Here is a 19,927-nt window from a genome sequence, read left to right as displayed (position 1 = left end):
TTCTGGGAAACTTGCTGTAGGTATCCCACCTGAGCAGGGGCTTGGACCAGATGGCCTCCAGAAGTGGGGAAATGAAGTTGCCCAGGGGGGAGAAGTTTTTCCAGGTGATGAAGTGAGGCAGGAGCTGAGGAGTGAAGGAGACACAGTGGTCCTGTGGGTCATGGGCAGCTGACGAGAGGTCAGCAGGCAGAGGTGAAGAGTCTCTGGTCTGGGGACCGTCCCTGCCGGACCTGGGTGTGCCGGCTGACAGGGAGCCGCCGTCCCGCCAGGCTCTGCCCCTGCCGCCGGCGGGGTCCGGCGCATCCCCCCTTCCCACCCCCAGGGCTGATCACCCGCGGCTGGCGCAAGCAGCCGCTCCGCCGGCGCTCGTTGTGGGCGCCCGGGGCGGCGTGCGGGGCCCTGCGGCTGGGGGGGCGCCGGACCGGGCGGGGGGCGGTGGCTCCGCAGCCAGAAATTAGGAGCCAAAGCGAGAGCTGCGCTCCGCCTCTGCCCCGCCGCTCCGTCCGCGCACCCGGCGGGCAGCTCGGACCCCCCCGCACCGGTTCCCCCGCCCCTGGAGCGGCGGCGGGAGGAGGCGGTGCCGGGCGGCGGGATGCGGTGCGGGGCCGGGCGGCGGGCGGGCGCGGCGGCGAGGGGCAGAGCCCGGCGGGCGGCGGGGCGGCCCCGCTCCCCGTGAAGAGGCGGCGCGGCAGGGCAGCGGCCGCCGCCATGCAGCCCTTGCACCGGGCCCCGGCGTTGCTGCTGCTGCTGTTTCTGGCCGCGGGTGAGTGAGGCTGGCGGGGCTGGGGCGGGACCCCCCCGCGGCGGGCTGGGCAGAGGGTGGGGGTCGGTCCTTTCCGCGGGCACCGGAGCGCCCCGAGCACCGGGACCCCCAGCGGGGGGCGGGTCTGACCCCCCTCATCCTGGAGAACCGCGGTCTGCGGAGGGTCCAGTGCGTCGGGGCACCGGGACCTCTGCAGCAGGAAGGTCTCCATCACCCACCCCCGCACAGGCACCGTTGACCCCGCGTACCGGGACTTGTGCGGATCCCCTACCCTGGAGCTCTCCCTGGGTACCGGGCGCTGCCCCCCACCCGAACATCAGAGCCCTCTGGAGCGGCCCGTCTCTGCCCCGGGACCTCCGGGGGTGACAGGGGACCCCTGCGCTCCCGGCATGGCGGGCTGGATGCACGTGGGTTTCACCCCGCGGGGACGGGGGTTCTCCCGGGCTCTCCTGCCTCGGAGAGGGGGCACGCGGCGCTGGACCCTGCGGGGACCCCGTGAGCACCGGTAGCGCTGGCGGAGCCGGGGGTGGGTGGTCGCGGCCCGGCCGGGGCAGCCCCGGCTGCGGCAGCGCTGCCTCAGACCGCCCGCCCGGGTATCGATGGCTTCGTCTGGCGTCGTGGTGATTTTGCGAACTACCGCGAAACTGGTACAAAGGAACGGGGAACCGCAAATTGCTACGCGTTTCCCCAAGAGCCTCCTCTTGAAATTTGGAGGAGAGGTAGGGTGCCAGGGAAAGGCAATTAAGTGCGCTAATAATTATACTCGGAATAGTTGTGAAGGCTCTGCTTCTATTTTTAAATAGTCTAGGGAAATTTCCCAACAAAGGGATCCCCTAAAGACCTGTGAGGCTGAGATTGCCCTTTTCCTCCCTGCACCATCCCTTTGTACAGAAATCTGGTTAGTGTGGAACAGGAGTTCTGAACGGGGACATTTAAAGTGTGGGGGAGCCTTTGTCTTGAGTCATTCTGGCAGGGAGGGAAGGGCTGAGTTACCAACCAGTCACTGTCTTCCAGCACGACCGAGCTGTGATACAGTGACATGCAGCCCCCTGGCACATCTCTCTTATTACCCCAATCTCCTGAAAATGTTCATGGGGGAATGTGTCATCTGTGGAGCCATTCTGTCCATGAGCTGTGAGTCTCTGCCGTCTGGGACTCCCTAAAGAGAAGAGATAAAGCCTTTTAGGTTTGCAAACAATAGTGAGCTTAAAGAGCAAAAATGGATCAGAAAACCTGTTGGGGTTTTGTGCCAATACTCAGTGGCACAGAAGCAATAAGTCTTTCCAGAGCTGAGCAGGGAGCCAATTTTGTGGCTTCCTCCAGGCAGGTTGTCCACATTAAGGGAAAACCTCGGGCACAGCTGGCAAAGGTTCTTTAGCCGCATTTCAGCAGGAAACCCGAGTCTCCAAATTCAGCCAAACCTCTGCCTCCTCCACAGTGGAGGGCAAGATGCATGGGCGGGGGGTGGGGGAACTGCCATATTCCCACCCTGCCCAGCTGCCAGCCCCATAGCCAGAAAGCTGCATTTGCTCTGCATGGGAAGGAGATGGACCTCGTGGTGGTTTTACACTGTGGCAGCCAAAAGGACCACCACTGGTACGGTTATGCTGAGGGGAGGGTGTGTTTCCTATTCTGCTGAGGCTGATGGAAACTTTCTGGTATTGCTGTCCAGCTGGTGGTGATACAGAGGATTTGGGTCCTTGGCTTTCCCTCTGATCCTCTCTGCTGTCCTGGCAGGGATAGGAGTATGGGTGGGAGGCACGTGGCAGCTCCGAGGGACAGCTCAGTTCCTACTCTAGTGAAACTGATAATCCTGGTGGGCTGTAGAGATACTGGAGGGCTGGACTCAATTGACCAGACTTCTCCAGATGACTGGACTTCTACCTAGATGGGAGGTCAGAAGTGGAGATACAGATTACTGGGAATTTATACATTAAGGCCTGTTTTGGTTAGTAGCTTTTTTCAGTGGTTTAGGATCTGTTCTGGTCTGAAATAACGTGGTGCACTCTGGCTTCGCTTCTCCAGCCCTGCAGGACAGGAATTGTTAATCCCTGAAAAAGAGCTTCCCTCAATTGGGAGCCTCTGCAGACCTGCAGGATGTGCTGAAATGGGACATGCACCTCATGAGGGTCCCATCAGACTGCTGAGCAGCACAAGTCTGCTGGCAGAGCGTGGAAACATCTCTCCAGGCTCTAGGGTATCTAAGCCCCTTTGGTTTTGCAAGCAGGAAAATTATGTGATTAAAAGCAGGGGGACAAGGAGGGAATTGGTCTCTTTCCTCTTTTTATCTCCCCAGGTGCTTGTCTTCATGTGGGCTATTTAAGGCGTGTTTTTTTCCCTTCTGCCTGCTTAGAAGATGCCTTGTTAGCATTGTGTGAACAAGCCAGAGATGAGGGAGTATAGATCAGGATGGATGAAAATTCCCTGTAGTCAGTTTTAGCTTGGCCTCCTCAGTGCCATAAGGAAATGTTCATTTAATTATAGGCATCAGGGGTAGAAATAACTACATTAAGCCCTCAAGGGGAAGCTGCTGGCGACGAGCTACAGATCAGAGCGCACAAAAGTTTTTCCACTCCCTCAGTGTGGGAAGAAGCTCCGGCATTTTGTGGGTACCTGAGTGAGCAGCAGCAGCTGCCCTGGCAGCCCTGCTGCAGGGCCAGGAGAGATGGGCTGCAGGGAAGGTGCATCATGGCTCGCAGCTGGTGCTTGAGTGAACTTGCTTCTTGTTCTTGCTGGCTATTTGTTGAAACCAGGACACTGTTGAAACACGTAATCCCCAAAGAATGGAGAGGCTATTTGTCAGCTACATGAGCACAGCCCACACCGAGGCAAAGCAAACACGTGTGTTGATTTGTTCAGAGGGCCAGGGATGCTGGCAAGGAAGATACACCCTGCTGGGGCTCAGATCAGCCCCCCATCGTCCCTATGCCTGGTTAAGCCCTGTTGTGGTTGCCAGAGTTTGGATGTACATTCTTGTTCTGGTGATAATTTGTTACTGTTGGGCAGCCAGCTTTGCAGCCCGCCCTCTGTATACCAACTGCAACCACTCTCGGCTATTTCTGTCCTGCCCGATGTGTTGGGAAGGTAGTCAGGACCCATACATGTGCCCTGGGACCACCTAACCTTTGCATGAGTTTTTTTTGCCGGGGATGCGTGAGGTTGTTTGCAGAGTGGAGACTCTTGGGGGAGAGTCTGCTATGCAGCATGTGGCAGGGTGGTCCTCACTGCTCTGCTGCAGAGTCTGGAGTGGAGTGTAACCATTTTGTGTTCAATGTTGTGCCCAGTGAGTTTTAAAGGCCTTATGGGATGTAAAAGACTTCTATTATATTTTGACGGGCAACCATGTCTCAGGGGAAGTCCCTCCTGCATCTGAGGTAGTGCTTGCTCTGCCTGAGCAGGGTGGCTTTGAAGACGAAGCAGCCACAAGCCTTTATTTGGTGTGCTAGAAATCAAACTGAGCACCATGGGGTACACAGTCCAGGCTGGGACAGAGCAAGAAGGGGAAGCACAGGCCTGGCAAGGCAGATGAAATGCTTTGGGCCTTTGAGAGGGCAAAGAAGTATGTGGGCTGTGGTTTTTCTCTTAGATCAATGGCTTTCATCCTGTGGTCTGTTAACCCCTGGGAGCCTGTGGGCTGTTTGAAGAGGCCTATGAAAGGTAACTGAGGAAAGAAAATTGACTTCTGCTGTGTACAACTGTCTACCTGATGCTGTTTCCCCAGGGGCTGCATCTCCCCTGGCCCTGAGCTGGCAGCTGCCATTGTCAATAGCGAGAATTGCGAAGAGGAGCAGACGTTGCAGCAGCAGAGGAGGGAGGTGTGAAGGCTACGAGACAATCTGGGGAGGGAGTGAAGGCAAACAGTCTGGGAGACTGAAACCAAGTGAGATTGTGACTCCCGGCATGAATGGTTGGGCGAAGGGGGAAGGACAGGCAGGCTTGTTGGAGTTGCCGTCACCTGCTTGCATGGAGTGTCTTGTGTGCAGGCAGGTGGAGGTGTTTAGAGCAGTCGTGATGTTACTGATTGTAAGGACAAGAGACTTGACTCACCTCAGCGCTGGGCTGAGGGTGCCTGTCACCCCTGGAAGGCAGGCCTCTGCTGTGCTTGTGCTGACAAAGGGCACATCTACAATTTTCTGCAAAAGCAGGTGCATCTTCTGGCGGTGCCGTGCCATTTCCCAGGATATACCTGGGCCCGCGTGCTCTGGATGTTCTCTTCTGAAATGCCAAGGGAGCAGATGTTGGCAGTCCTTTGTGAGGTAGTAGCCACTCAGTACGTGCACACACACACTCTCTGTAGCCGAGTGTTGGAGCTCTCTCGTTATGCTTGCTGTAAAGAGCTGTAAAAGCTCAAAGATGCTGGCACAGCATCCCTTTAAAAAGCTGTCCCGTTGCAAGGGCTTCTTCAGTTGTGCCTCGTCCCTCTTGTTGGTGCAGGTTGGTAAGTACGTGCTCCCTGCTGACCCAAGTGCTTTTCCCATTGCTTTCTAAAATGTACTGGAGCCGTGGGAAGGTGGATAGTTTTAGAGGGATGCTCCGTAAGGGACCTGATTGCTGGCAGTACCGGAGGAGGATGGCAGTCTGATCTTATTTTCCAAAGCCCTAATTGGAAATGATCTCAGAGATTAGGGACATGGCTGGATGTGTAAGTACTCTAGTGCAGCATGGGAGAGCAGCGATAAGACCATGTGGGAGCTAGGCTGGGAGAGGTCTTAGGTAGAGGTGTCCCAGAACAGGTATGGTCTGTAAGTCTGAATTAGCATCAAAGGGACTTGGTTTGATATACGGTCATCCTGTGTGCTTCCCTGTGCAAGCTGTTGAAGGTTTGGTGTGCAGAGACTCCAGGTGACTGTGTGGGAATCAGCTTGGACATCCCTCAGTCAAACGACATTTTCTTCTCTTCCTCCACTGGCCACGGTTGGGATCCTTTTTTGTTATTTAAATTGGTCTGTGTTTTGTTATGTTCTGGAAGTGGTTTGTGCCGTTGGCTGTTCTGCCCTGAGGCCTCTCTCCTCTCTGCCCTTGGGCCTTGCTCCCCGGCCTTTCCAGGCATGGTGGTCTGGGGGAGGGAATATCCCTGGCAGATGCTTCCCTCATCTGGTCATTGTGTTTCTGTCCTAACCGATTATCAGTAAATGACCCATTCCTGACCCAGCTCTCCTAGGAAATAACATTGTTGGGTAGCTCCTGGGTGTGGGGTGGGCTTGAAAGGAAGGTCAACGGTAGCAGGGCCAGATGGACATTGTTGCGGCTGCTGCATTGGCAACACCAAGATGCTCTGACCCCCCTCCCTGGTAGCCATTGTGCAGCTGTGCTTGGGAGGAGTGTGCAGGCTCTGATAGTTGGTGGTGAGAGACAGGTAAGTCAGAGTGTGCTCCAGGCAAATATTCTTCCCTTCAGCAGGCTGATCCTGCCTCCGTGGCACTGTGGTGTAGCCACAACACACATGAAGGAGAGGTAAAACCAACCTTCTGTTGGGTAAACTGAAGAATATTCCATAGATCAAGCCAATGTGATGACATCTTAAGGGCTGGTTGTATGTTCCTTGGAGAGAAATTGAAGTTTGCTTGTTATTAATTAAAAAGCAAGAAAATTTCGACATAGTCACAGCCAGGTTCCATTTCATCTCCCCAAATCCCTCCTCTCATTTCAGCTGGACACAGAAATTACTTATTTCCTCTTTCACTCCTAGTCCTATTCAATAGGCCAGTTGGGAGCTTTTAAACAGCTGCCTTGTCCAGTGGAGAGGTGGCTTGCTTTGTGGCAAAGGGATGAAGCAGTTCTTGGTCAGCTAATGTAGAAAATATTTTGAGATTGTTTTAGAATTGTTTAGAACTGTGGAACTGCTCTTATTCACAGCAGTTTGGGAGAGAGATGGCAGATAATTTTTTGTCAGGTATTTTCTTCTGCTGTTGAGCAAAACTCCCCCATCTCCTTGTCCTGTTTTCTTGAATCCTCTGCTGAGCTGAACAGAGCAAGCTTCTCTACTTTGAGTTGGAACTGTTTCCTATGGGATCAGTGGGGTCAGCAACTAGAAAACTCATTTCATCGGTGTGTCCCCATGGCCAGCTTTTTTCCAGTGAACTTGGAAAGGTAACATTACAGTATTATTCCCTGCTGTTGGAATTGCCCCATTCTGCTCCTTATAGAGGTGAAGCACCTTTTGCAAGGCCTTTGTTACCTCCACGTGTCATCTTTGTGGGTACCAGCAGCAGGACAGCTCGCAGCCGCCGCGGAGCTCCTGTGCTGGTTTCGGTGCTCTCTGCCTTTGTTCCCTCTCCCCCCTCCAGCTACCTCTCCCACTTTCTCTCATTTCTCGCTCCTCCTCTGTCTGTTCTGGGGAGGGCTTTCCTCTGGTGCTCACAGCCCTGCTGTTTCCCTGAAGGCTGGCTGCCCTCTTTAGCATGCAGAGCCTCATCTCCTCCAGGTTACGCAGAGGTGCCGCAAAAATAGAAATGAGAGACAAACGCCCCATTGAAGCAGCTGGCAAGCCCTGGCTCCGTTCCCTGTTCCCTCCCATCTACAGTTGCCGGGCTTTATTCATTTGTGTTTCTTTATTCCTATCTCTTGATCTACCTTTTAGAATACAAAATTGAGAGACTGATGGCTGATAGAAGTTGTCTAATCCCTGTTCCCCATCCAAGGAGGAAAACGGCCTGGCACCGAGGTCTTGGGCATTAGATTTCCTCTCTCAGCTGTGCTCCCCTGCCTCCCAGCTCAGCTTGTGCTTTGATTCTTTCTTTGCCTTGGACTTGACAGCTGCGTGGAGCTCCTTTATGAGACGCTTGGAAGAGAGGGGGAAGGTGCCAAATCTTGGGGCTGCTGTTTGGCACCTCAGCCCATTGAGTTTTTGCTGCTGGTGCAGATGGTATGAATGAAGTGGTGTCAGGATGCTGTCTGGAGAGGTACTGATTTTTACCCTGGTGTGATAGTGCTGTTAGCCCTGTGGCTTTCGGGCTGGTGCTGGCACGGAGGGTTCCCCCAGGCCAGTCTCTGCATCCTGTGCCTGTGGATCAGGCCCCAAGGTCTTGCTCCAGATCCACCCCAGGAGAAACCTGGCTTGCTCAGGCTGTGCATGACTCATTCTTATCTTGGGCTGAGGAAAGCACAGCATCCCAGTAAACCAGATAATGCAGCTTAGGGGGTTTTAACTGGGTAAACACTTCAGAGTTAAAGGAGGGTAAACAAACTCCCGGCATTCAAGCTTCCTTCATGGATGGAAATAACTCTCTGGATGCCCAGGTTCACTTGCCATGAGATGTCTGTTGAGAAGTGGTGGGATGGACTGTGACTGAGTTCTGGAGGCAGCCCAAACATGGTGTAGCTGATGGAAAAAAAGGCCTGAGCCAGCCTGGGAGCTGGCACAGAGTTACATTTTGAGACTTTGCCTTGCTGCCTGGGAGACCCAGGATGTGTTTTGTAGTGTGGCTGGAAAGCCGACGTGCCGCATCAACCATGTCTGCTAATGGGAACTGGGGGAAACTGAAGCATTGGGGCGTATAAAGAGCTTACTTAGGATCCAGGCAGTTAGTTACAGTCACAAATGTATCAAATATTCCGTGTGGTCTTGGACCACTTGGTGTCTCCCTGTCCTTCTGCTCTCCTTTGGTGGGTAACTTTGAGAATAATGTTTCTTTTCTCCTTCTTGCTGCTCTCTGTCATGTTTGCTTAAGCTGTAAGCTCCTCAAGACAAGTGCTCTCTCTGGTGGGCTGCACAGGGCTCAGTGCTCTCTGTCAGTGATGCAGGTGTCTTGTGTCAGCTGGGCACCATCATGTTGGAGCCTGCTGAGCACCACTGGATTGGCATGGGGGCCTGGCCAGGTCTCTCTGGATCCGTGCTCATGCACAGGAGATGTGTGAGCTCTTGTTTCCAGCTGTGGACTTCACTGTGCGTGCAGGGCTGGCAGGGAGCAGGCACATTCCCAGGGATGCCCTGAGGCATTTTGGTTGGCTCAGTGATGCTGCAGTAGCTTCCTTCCCCTTTGATACTCTGCTGTTCCCTTTTTTGTTGCCGTGCTGGCCTCAGCTGATCTTGACTTGGATCAATAGAGCAAAATAAACGAGATTGAGAAGTGCTGAAGCCTGGCCCAAGTGCATATGGGAAAGGGTAACCAATATTGGATTTTGCTCAGTTCAGAGAGTAGTGGAAGAAAGTGGAGAGTGTCAGAGCAGGCAGAAGACTTGAGAAATTCATTTCTGGATTTTAATGTTCCCAGGACTGCTTTGGTAATCAGTCTGGCAGGTAAGCAGCAATTCCCAAACTTTGTGTGCCAACAGGCTAATGTTTTCAGCAAAAGCACCAACCCATCTGCCATTGCCCCACAGCTCATCTTAACACTTGTCTTGATTTGAATTTGCCCTTCTGGGATGTGAAATTGTAGGACACAGTGGTGAGAAGCAACCTCGGGAGGTTGCCTAGTCTGTGCCCTTGCCTCAAGGCAGTTCAGCTCTGCTTAAATCATTTCAGGCCACGTGTATCCAGATCTGTGTGCAGCATCCAGGTGATGTCTCAGCACTGCTTTGTAAAAGCTCTCTATTTCTAATACTTCGGGACTCTGCAAGGATTTTCACATCTGCATTCCAGTGGTATCTCAGAGCTGTTTCTAATACAGGAGTTTCGTCTCTTAAGACATTTCTAATGGATGTTTTCCTATCTTGTATCAGAAATGTTTTGTGCTAGTTCTCAAGGGGATGACTTATCACTTTGTACTATTTTTTTCATACTATTTCTGTTATTCCCATTCTCAAGATCACCTAGCTGTACCTACAGTCTGTGCAGTGAGGATGTCTCCTCGCTTTGTGTCCTTGGCTAATTTCGTTATCATGTTCCTAATTTTAATTCCAAGGTCACTTAGGAAAATGTGAAAGAACAGCAGATCCAAGGACAAACCTCGAGGAATTCCACTAACAGCCCCCCTCCAGCACAAGCCTCTGTCATTTTTTGTATAGCCAATGCCATACAGTTTTCCTGCTTATTACTGTCTTTTCTTGCATCTCTGGTAATTCTGCGTGAGACACTCTATCAGATATTCGACTAAAGTCCAGATGGATTAGATCTGCTGCATTTCTGTTGTCTAGAAAATCGGTTATCAAAGAAAAATACCAAATTAGTCTTAATTTCAGCTTATTCAATTAGTTCAGTTCAGTCACTAGTTCATTAAGAATTGAGAAACTGAGTATGAGCTGAGAAAGCGAGAAAATGTGTCCTTTTTTCTTCTAATCTATGAATAAAAATCAGCTGTGAGAGGATGAGATCTTCTAGTTTTGAGATACTGAAGAACAGAGGACTGGGAAGCAAATTGTTCAGTTCACCCAAATTAGTTACTTTGCTTGCTTAACAAAACTGTTTTAAATGTAAAACATGTTTTGGTAATTTTATTTTTTCCTTATGTCTCCATATTTATCATGGTATTTATCAGCTGAATAAAACCAAGTTCCAGGTGCTGTTTTCTTGCATTTTGATTGAAGTTCAATATGCATGTGAATGTACCTTGACACAAATCACAATTAAAGTCTCATCTAGGAATCAAGAAGTGTCAGTCAAACCTTCTAATAGATAAAATGGAAATAACAAGGGTATAACGTTGAAAGAAAAGTGTAAAATGCAGCCTGCTTCCTTAGTGTTAAGTAGATGTTTGCTATTGTCACATTTTAATTCTTACCTCTGATGGTCAGCCCTTTCTTATGAAAACCAACATTGTGAATGCAAAATGAAGTTCAAGTTAATGACTTAAAAATAGATTTTCAGCTCCCTGATTTAAAATATGATTAATATTGGAGTTGTAAATAATATTGGTTTGAATCAGTCCCCCTGCATAAAATATAGCTGTGGATCAGGACAGTCGGATAGGAAACTATCATTGTCTTCACAAGGCCAGAGTTTCATGGCTGAAGTGTAAGACATTCCACCTCCTCTCCAGGATGGATGAATAACAGGGCATCCCATCCTTTCAGAGGCAAAAACACCTTGGAAAGGGTGAACCATCAGTGCCCTATTGAAGAGAGGTGCCCCAGGCTAGATGGCTGCTTGCCGCTGAGACTCCTCCATGTGAATGCTCATCTGCATGGTTGTGGATGTTTCCCAAAATATCCTAATTTTCCCCATCAGCTGAGAGTACAGCCCATCTGAGGGGTAGCTTGGTTTGGCAGGAGCAGGCTGCAAGGGGAAGACAAGCCTAGTGAGTGTCAGTCCGAGCTCTGATGTGGTTTTACTGTCATTATACAGGGACCTTGTGCCTTTGTCTTGCATCCTCGGAGGACCCAACTGCCGATGGCCTCACATCAACTTCCCTGCTGGAGTTTGCCATGATGTCCCACCTGGAGGCCATGAATTCCCATGAGCAAACCAGCCCGGAGACTGCAGAGCCTGATCTTGCCCCTGGCTCTCTGCAGGCTGCCCCAGGGTCAGGGTTTGCCAGCGAGGAGAATGAGGAGTCCAAGATCTTGCAACCCCCGCAGTACTTCTGGGAAGATGGGGGAGAGCTCAACGACTCCAGCCTGGACTTGGGACCGGCAACAGGTAGGTTATTTTTACCCCATACTTCCTCCCCACTCTGCAGGGGCTCTGGGGAGATGGAAGAATGCAGGGATCTGTCTTCCTGCTTTGACACAACTCTTGCTAAGAGGGCCTGAGATTAAACGTCAGCTCTATTTTCTCACCTCAGTGCCTGATGTGTCCCCAGTGAACCCTGAGCAAGCACAGGCTTTAGAAACCAAGTTACAGTTGAGCCTTTATTCCTGAGCTGCTATGAGCTGGGGAAAGTATTGCCCTCCACCTAGTTTCCCATTGCTTCACGTCTTTCCTTCTCTCTCTCCCCCTTTTATGCTCTCTTCTCTCTCCTTTCTTTCTGTTGCTGTCTATTAAGCACAGCTTTAGGGTCTCAAGAGCCTGACTCAGAGATCAAGGCCATTTTAGGGTTTGAGTCAAAGCTGGGTTGCCTGGGTCAAATTCTGGATTCCTCAGTCTATGAATTCGGTGTGGACTTGGCCAAGAGAAGACAGTGTTGTTGTCTACCCTGTCCAGCTGCTTCCTGAGGAGTCATGACCAAAATGGGTTTCATTAGCGTTTGAGCTTGCTTTCCTCTGTGGAGTGTTTTTTTGAGATCACTGAGCCCCTCAGTGGTCTCCCCCCAAGGCCCTTGTTGGCTTTGAGATACTCTCAAGAAGGATGGGGGGAAGGAGGAGGAGCACTGCAGGGTTTCCAGTAGCTTAGGAGATTATTTCACATGCTCCTGCTCTTAAGTGTCATGTGGGGCATGTATTAAGTGTTACCCAAAGGCCAGGATTCAGCCTTACCCCTCCTCCCTCAGCTGGTATTGCTGCCTTCCTCTCAGCAGATCTGACTGAGGTCTGCAGTTAGAAAGCACAAGTCTCATTTTATCTTCATTCCTACTTCTGTGACCTTAAAAAACACCTGTGCTCACGCAGGGCTGAGGCTGCTGCAGAGCTACGGCTGGGGCTGCCCACTGGGGCACAGTGCACGCTATGGGGGCAAGGGCCATCCCAGCTTAGGTCTCCAAAGCCCTTTGCTCGCTGACATTGCTGCTGAACTTATCTGGCCGTGCTGTTGCTGCCCTGTGGCTCCCTGGCCCCCGGGGCGCTTGCAGACCTGGCTGTGGGGCAGCTGTGCCTCCACAGGGATGCCGGGGGCGGATGGTGCCCGTTCCTGCCAGCGCATCCCTGGGACAGGCTCTGGCTCAGCCGCTCTCACGCGGTGGCAGCGCTCAGCGGCGCTTTTATTGGTGTGCCAGCAGGCACCTGCATGTACTCACAGATCTGGACGTGACTTGGAGAACAGCATGTGCTTGTGCATTGAGAGCGAGATGACTGGGTACCGAACCCAGCCTTGCCTCTTGCACATGCCTCGCCCCATTTGCATGCAGAACACGCTCCTCTCTCTTTCCGTTCTTGCCTGCAGTACTTTCCTCCATGAACAGATGTGCTCTTTCAGCTGTCCTTTTGCATACCCTGCCCTATCCGCTGCCCAGCTAACTGCTGCTGTGCTTCCAAGCACTGTTTCTTCCCCTGACCGTTGCTGTGTCCAGAGCTCATGTCTCAATGGCATTTTAGAACCTTGGTTAATAGAACATTTTGAATTATTCAAGAGCTGGGAGCACATTTCTACTTAAAATTTAATTAGAAACCTGCTGTGTGTCATTTTACAATAAAGGATATTGTAATAGCATCCCTAAATTGGGCAGCCTTCTCCTGTCATGCAAGGCCTCTGTATGAGAGAGGCACACAACCAGTGAATCTTACGTGCTGCATGTGTGACAGATGCCATGTGATACCTTGTGGAACTGTGTGATGACATCTGTTAGGTTATTCTCAATGTATAAATCTATTAAACAGTTTTCAACAGCTGCTGTTAAAGGAGAAAAAAAGTTTATGGTGTAAGTTTTCCTTATATGAGATTTCTTTCTGTGTAGTGTAACCCGGCATAGTTGGTACTCTGTCCCAGGCACACATCAGAGATATTGCATCAGTCAAGGCACAAAACAGCATTGTTGTACTACTAGAGAGTGAAAATTCCTTGCTATGAAAGGAGACCTGTGCTGGCTTCTTTCCATGTTTGGTGTAAAGATATTGGGCCTGGAACTGCTGGTGGTCTTGCAGATAGGCCAGATCTCCTGCTATTTCAAAGCTGCATTAGTCATCTCTCCTTTTTTTATGTCCTTCTGAAGCCTATGTGGGGAGACTCCCCTGCCTTTGTGTGACTTTGAGGCTGCAAGAGCTAAAAAGTAATAACAATCTGCAGCTCTGCAGCTGCTGCTCTTTTTTTTTTTTTTTTTTTTAAACGCACTCGAACATCCTTTAAAAATATTTCTGGAAAACATGTGGCATATAGGACCACCTGTTAGTCCATTAGAAAGTGAGAACAAACCCCCACTGGCAGAGCACAGCTCAGCCTGGGGCTCTGGTTCTCCTGAATAATGTGCTTTTGCAGATTTATGCTACGGAACAGTGAATCTATATTGACATCAGTGAGCACCAGCCTGTGGAAGGGCCCTGACATTTGTCTCATTCTCTCTGAGGGTGCAGAGAAGTGTGCACTTGCATGTGTGCTACCCCATGCACAGCTGCTACCCAGTGGAGCCGCATGTGGAAGAGATGGATTAGGTCTGGTGGGAATGTGGATACCATATCCTTATGGAAAGAAGCAGTGCTTCTTGTGCTTTCTTATGGAAAGAAGCAGTGCCTTGTACTTTAGCCAGAAGGCAAGTCAGTGGAGCTGTGAACCTGTTACTTCTGCATCCTTTCAGGCTTCCAGGGAACCTGGAAGCTTCTTAGGTTGTAGTTTGGGTGTGGCTGCTTTGCTTCACCTTCGGTTATAAATTGGCCCGAACCCCAGATCAACTCTGAAGATAGAGTGAACCTGCAGGGACTCACATCTGGCCCTTCTGTCCTCCTTTCCTTTCTTCCCACCTTCCCCGTCTTATGTTGCCTGGAATCTTCTGGTCTATCATGTCTCCTGCTACCACACTGGGCAACAAATGCAAGATGTCACCTAGCTTTAGGGCTAGAAGATGGGAGTCATTAGGACTGTAGGTCTCTTGGAGTCCCTGATTTTTAATGAAGGAGTTATCTGGTGGTGTATCCATCCCGGAGTGCTCCCTGATTTGCACCTCTTGGTGTTCTCCTTCATTTTGGTCAGAAAGCACCATCCCATATGTTCCCCTTCCAGTGAAGACTCTAGGTTGAGGCAGGCTAATCATTAACTGCTGGGAAGTGTGAACTTCTGAAAACTGATGCAAGGCCTGTGAGTCTCTAGTGGATGAGGTCACTTAGTCCCTCTCCTCCCCTGCCCAACAGGTGAGCCTCCAAGGACTGGAGTGCATCTTCCAGTGTGATGGTGGACTGGCATGAGGCTCACTTCATTACAGCCAAGGTCTGCTCTTTCAGCTCCAAGGTGCTTGAAGACCAAGGCATGACTGTGCTGGGAGGTATCAAGTCTAGTCTTATAGATTGGTGATTCACTAGGATGGCATGTGGTGCTTTGGGGGGTGGGGGAGAAAATTGTAATCTTTTAATTATTCATAGTAATTAGCAGAAGGGAATCCCAGGAGAGCTAGGATGGGGAATAGCAGAACAGACAACTTAGGACTGTATTCAAAGAAAAGTAAGTTTTCTGACAAGCTAATGGAATCAAATACTTTCCATCTCCTCTGCTAGTGAGATTCACTCCCTTCCATGATGAATTACTTGCTTCTGGCCAGAGAGATCCCAGTATCTTTCAACCTTACTGAAATCTGCTGCTTCTTCATCCAGACTGACAGCAAATCTGCGGTTCTTAATACCATCTTCAACCCAAGCATTAATGAAATGAAGCACCTGGTAAAGACTGTCTACATAAGCAGCTTAGCGCTGAGCAGCCGCCTGCCGAGCTCAGCTCCCGGGATGCCTCTTGTTTATGCCCTGGTTTAGAGTACACTGACACATTGGGTGATCTGCCTTGGGACAAGCCATCTCGGTCAAGACATAGCTGGCAAAGGCTGACCTGTGACAGGAGAGTTTCTCTGTGCACAGTGTTGTTCTGGTGCAGCTGTCCCTGACTGTGTTTGGATGAGGATGGCTTATTCCAGCTTTATTGCAGTCCTGCACTCAGCAGGAAAGAGGTATGAGGCTATTTGGGGAACAGCTGTAGCACTTGGTGCCCGGTGTCTGCCTCAAGCAAATTCCAGCCATAATGAGACCTAACAACTTTGCTACCCTGGGTGTCTCTTTTGATTATGATCTCTTTTGTGTGTGTGGACCTGGTGTCTTAGAGTCGGAGATAGTAACTTCTCCAAGCTCTTCTGGGAGATTAGTATATTAGCCCCAACTGGCTCAATTCCAGCACCAGTAATTGTATTTTGTCTCTTTGAAATCCCCCTGCAGTTTCAATCAGCTGGAGTATGACTTTTTGCAGTAAGTCTCACTGCTTTATATTGCAAAAAGGGAAGCAGATACGGACTCAGACCTGGCTGCAGTTTTAGCAGTCAGTAGAGTGCACCTTGTGCTTCCAAAAGTTGGCAGGTGCTTTAGTATGAATGGTGCTATGTGTTGTGGTGGGAGCCCAGGAATGTTCTTGTTTTTATTACAGTGCCCTCTAGTTATCAGTAATTCAATCACTGGTTAACATGTTTCAGTTAATCCAATAAAGACCTTATGGTCAGGTTATGTGTACTAAAAACAATGAGGATCACCCTCTTCCTGAGCTGTCACAGTTGCTTTAAACTGTTAATACCAAATACAGGGTAGGGAACCTTGTAGGACAGTAACTGAGACCTGCTGTTCTGAATGAAGGAGAAGCAGAAATGTAATGAATTAAATGTCTGGCTGGGGAATCATGCTTTGGCACAATGCCATGTCTTGGCCCATCTGGTGTCGGGGAAGTTTTGGTATTGATTTCAGAGGAAGCAAGACATTACTTGAATGGCGGCTTTTGCAGAGGTCTGAAGCTCATGTTCACCTCTCCCAGGGAAAATCATCTCCCCGGGTGAAGAAAATGCATCTGTGTGACCCAGACCTAGGTCTGCTGGGAGATGCAAAGGTCAGGACTTGGAACAGCAGGAGGGCTGTGCAAGATGGTTTCTTTAGAAAATAGCGCCTGAGGGTCTTTGTAAGAGAGCTTGGAAGGGAAAAGCTGGAGGATTGTGGAAGGCAGCTGGATGCTGCAATATGAGTAATATCACCACTGATGGAAAGCATTAAGGGGCGTAGCTAATGATGTGGTGGCAAAGAGGTGAGGTAGAGGTGTGGAATTTCATATCGGTGAACCAGACTCCCAAGGGGATGGTGTGACTGAGAAGCTCTGGGAGGGTGTGTGATTTGGAACTGTGGCTGCCTGCTTTAACTCATCTGGTCCATCCCTTGCTAGACTGTTTGGCCAGAGGTGTTGGGACAGTTTCATGGCTCCAGCAGACGGTTCTCCTGAGCTGTGCCCCTTTGTGATCAGGCTGGCTCCATCATGGCTTGGCTGCTCTTGTTTGTGGCTGGAAAGGGGTACGTGGTGTGTGCCACCTCTGTGTGTGGCCACAAGCTCCTTCTGTGCTCCAGCCTACTGCTGATCTTGGTGGGAGACAGCAGACCCTGGCAGGGAAGGAGCTGATAGTGTGTGCAGTTACAACCTCCTCAGGCAACCGTGGGTTTGGCAGTGCTCTGCTTCCTCGCTGAAATTAGATGAGCTGATAAATGAGCCAGGCAAATCTGGCACTGCATCCAGCTCCATAATACCTACCTCCTTTATCAGAAGACTCTGCCTCATTTCTGCAGCAGGAACCCAGATCACCTGTGTCTCTCTGGCCTCTCTGTTCCATGGCTGATGTTTCTCTCCACAAAAGCTGGTGGGAATGGGAGTGGATAGCACTGGCCTAGGAAGGTGGTAGGGTCTGTGGGTGCACTGCCATGTGCCCAGAGTGTGGGAGCAGGGTGTAGAAGGTCTGCTGAAAGTAGAGGAGAACCAGGTGGGCCAAGTGGGTTGTTTGAGAAGACCACTTAATGAAGGGGAACTGCTACCAGAATGCTGAAAGAGCTGCTAAACATGAGAGATGCCCTTCGATTTCCCTTAGGGCTGGGGGGTAGAGCAATCCAGGGAAATGCTGAGAAGACTCTTCAAATGGGGAAGTTCTTAGCTCTGCATTGCACAGATGATGAGTGACAGAGGCCAGCTTGTCTGGAGGGAGCCTTGAGAAGAAGATGCTGGGACCAGCTTAAGGGCTGGGATCATACCAAAGAGATGTACAGGGTGCAAAAATTCCTTCAAACTGTAGAAGAGGGATATAAACTAAAAGAAAATATGAGTGCCTTAATGAGACCTGATCATGACAAATTGGCAGATGCCCTTGTTTGTAAGAGAGTAGGAGCTGATTCCAGACAGGAACTAAATGTCTAGCTAAAAGTCTGGAAGGAAGGATTGACTCATCATCACTGGCATCTGTATGTGGCACCTGGGGATATGGTTTAGGGGTAATTACGATGGTGCTGCGCTGATGGTTGGACTAGATCTTGAAGGGGTGTTCCAACCTTGCTGATTCTGTGATCCTGCCTGAACCTGGGAAGTGATTGAACCCCTTTGGTAACTGTGTTGTATGGAGGGCTCCTTGTTTTAAGGAGCACAAACCAGCACCACTGACCAAAATGCCTCAAGCGTCACTGTTCCCCACATGAATCTGAGTAATAGCCCTCACAAGATTTGAGGGGAGTTCATTTTCTAATTAGTGGGGTCTTATGAACCAGACAGAAGAAAAATTCTCCAAGCTTAGTATGCGGGGTAGTGGGGAAACTGATGACAAGTGGTAGTCTTAACACAGTAGCAAGTGTGAGGATTCCTGTGTCTGCTTCTACTTTGTGGATTTGTTGTCCCAGAGAAGTAGCTCAGGTTTCAGTCTTTGGCTGCCTTGTAAGATGGAAGTCTGCTGGGAGAGAGTGGGATGGGTTCTCCCTGGACTTTCATTGCCCAGGAGAGATGACAGAGGCGTCAGTCCCTCTGGCATCTTTAGATCTTGTTGGTGGAAAGGCTGCGTGGCTGCACCATGCAGGGCTTTCCCCCACGGGAGCTAACTGATCTGTGATAGAGCACTTTAAGGAAAGGTTGAATGTGTGACTTCAAAGGAGAGCTGACAGGCTGGGAGCATTTCTTGTTCCTGTGGGACAAACCTCATGCTGCTTTTCGTAGTTTGTTTTTTTGCTGTGCCCATCTGCCAGTTCGTGCTCTCCTCCAGGTGGGAAGAGGAGCAGGGAAGAGAGGAGGTGCAGAGGAGTCGAGAATAGCTGAGAGTGTCTTTAGGCAAGGGGGATGGCAGATTGGATCACTGATCCTTGAAAATAACATCTCATCTGACAGGGCCTTGTTTTAAGGAGCGAAACCCTCACTTTTCACCCACAGTGTGTCAGGGCAGGCAGCGTTCTTGCTGGGGTTTTTGGTGCAAACCCTGAGTATCCCTGGAGCAGGAGGAGTAGCAGAGCCCTGGGAGGTGCACTAAACTTTTATCATCTGTCTGAAGAGTGTCCCAACTGAATGCCATCAGTCCCATGGTCCGTGGCTGTTCCTGCTGTTACCCACCATCCATCTAGCAAGGGAGTGACTGTGTCTGCAGACACTGGTGTGTGTACCTGTGGGTGTGGGCCTTTGGGAAGACCAGTGCCAGACAGTGGAGGAGAGATGGGGTTTTTTTGTCTGTGCTGCTGATTGCTCTTAACAGCCTCCATGGCCTCTGGGGGAGCATCACCAGGAAGGCTGTTGGGTAGCAAAAATCTTTTAATCCTCAGGGTCCCTGGGTAGAGCCTCAGTCAGGATGATGCTCTCTAGTGATACACAGCAGCAAAACGACCTGGCTTCTGCCTGCAATGTCAGTAAATCTCAGTGGCTTCTTCGCAGACAAAACTGGGAGACAGTCCCAACACCATGGCTCTGAAGGTCAGAAGGTGGATCATGCTCATCTTTGGGCAACATCTGGAAGGAGCTGCTGACAGCATGTAGGGAATGAGCTGTGGGTTAGGGAAGTTGCTTGCCAGCTAAACAGGAGCATCTTTGCACCTCCTGTTTTGGGGCGGATGGAGCAGTGTGTTCTCCGCTCAGGACAGATGGGAAAGAGCATGCAGGAGTAGCATGGGCAGTCCTGATTCCCCAGGAATATCCAAGGCAATGAGTGTGTTTGATGACATGGCCCTCTCTGCCTGGGAGCTCACACTTGCTCTGGCAGCAGCAAGCGATGGATTCGAGTCAGGGATGCATGGAGTTTTTTTGTGCAGATCTCTGTAAGGCATCCAGACAGCTGCTGCCCACTGTGCTCAGCGGAGCATCTGCTTTGGCAGGCAGGAGAGGAGACAGGAGCCTTGGGGATTTCAGACAGTCACTTGCTTAATAACCGTAGACAGGGCAGGGGGCTCATTTCTGGCTGTGAAGGGATCGTCTTCCTTCCCTTTCTCTGAGAATGTGCTGTGCTTGTCTTGGGGAGAAAGGGAGTTAATTGGGATGCAAACTCCTGAAACAGAGCTCCGTGGGTATGGGCAGTTTCTCAAGAAAGATGAAGGCTGATTTATGCCTGCTGGATTTGTGTCTGCCACTCTGAGCTAAACATGTCTGATCTTACAGATACTTTTCTTATTCTGGGGTGGCCTTGCTGGCTTCCAGAAGAAACCCCTGCCTGCTCTGACCTTACATTTGTGACATGCATCTTCCTTTTC

General features: G+C 50.5%; 1 protein-coding gene across 3 annotated transcripts in view; it reads left to right on the top strand.

The window, feature by feature from the left end:
- The first annotated feature begins 668 nt into the window (after positions 1–668).
- PODXL2 (podocalyxin like 2) overlaps positions 669–19,927 on the top strand; it is a 32,485-nt gene continuing 13,226 nt past the window's right edge. The window contains exons 1-2 of one of the 3 annotated variants that reach the window (XM_017820666.1): positions 669–763; positions 10,986–11,279. In XM_017820666.1, the coding sequence (XP_017676155.1) occupies positions 709–763; positions 10,986–11,279 (349 nt within the window). In that variant the 5' untranslated portion in view covers positions 669–708. Of the gene's footprint in view, positions 764–5,040; positions 5,202–5,312; positions 5,406–10,985; positions 11,280–19,927 lie in introns of those variants that run through there. The other 2 variants (XM_017820665.1, XM_017820667.1) reach the window with 2 other exon arrangements.

This window comes from Lepidothrix coronata, unplaced genomic scaffold (assembly GCF_001604755.1).
Source record: "Lepidothrix coronata isolate B3197 unplaced genomic scaffold, Lepidothrix_coronata-1.0 Scaffold84, whole genome shotgun sequence".
Lineage (NCBI taxonomy): Eukaryota > Metazoa > Chordata > Aves > Passeriformes > Pipridae > Lepidothrix > Lepidothrix coronata.
The sequence above is the reverse complement of the archived record's forward strand: the minus strand, read 5'-3'. Positions and strand labels throughout refer to the sequence as shown.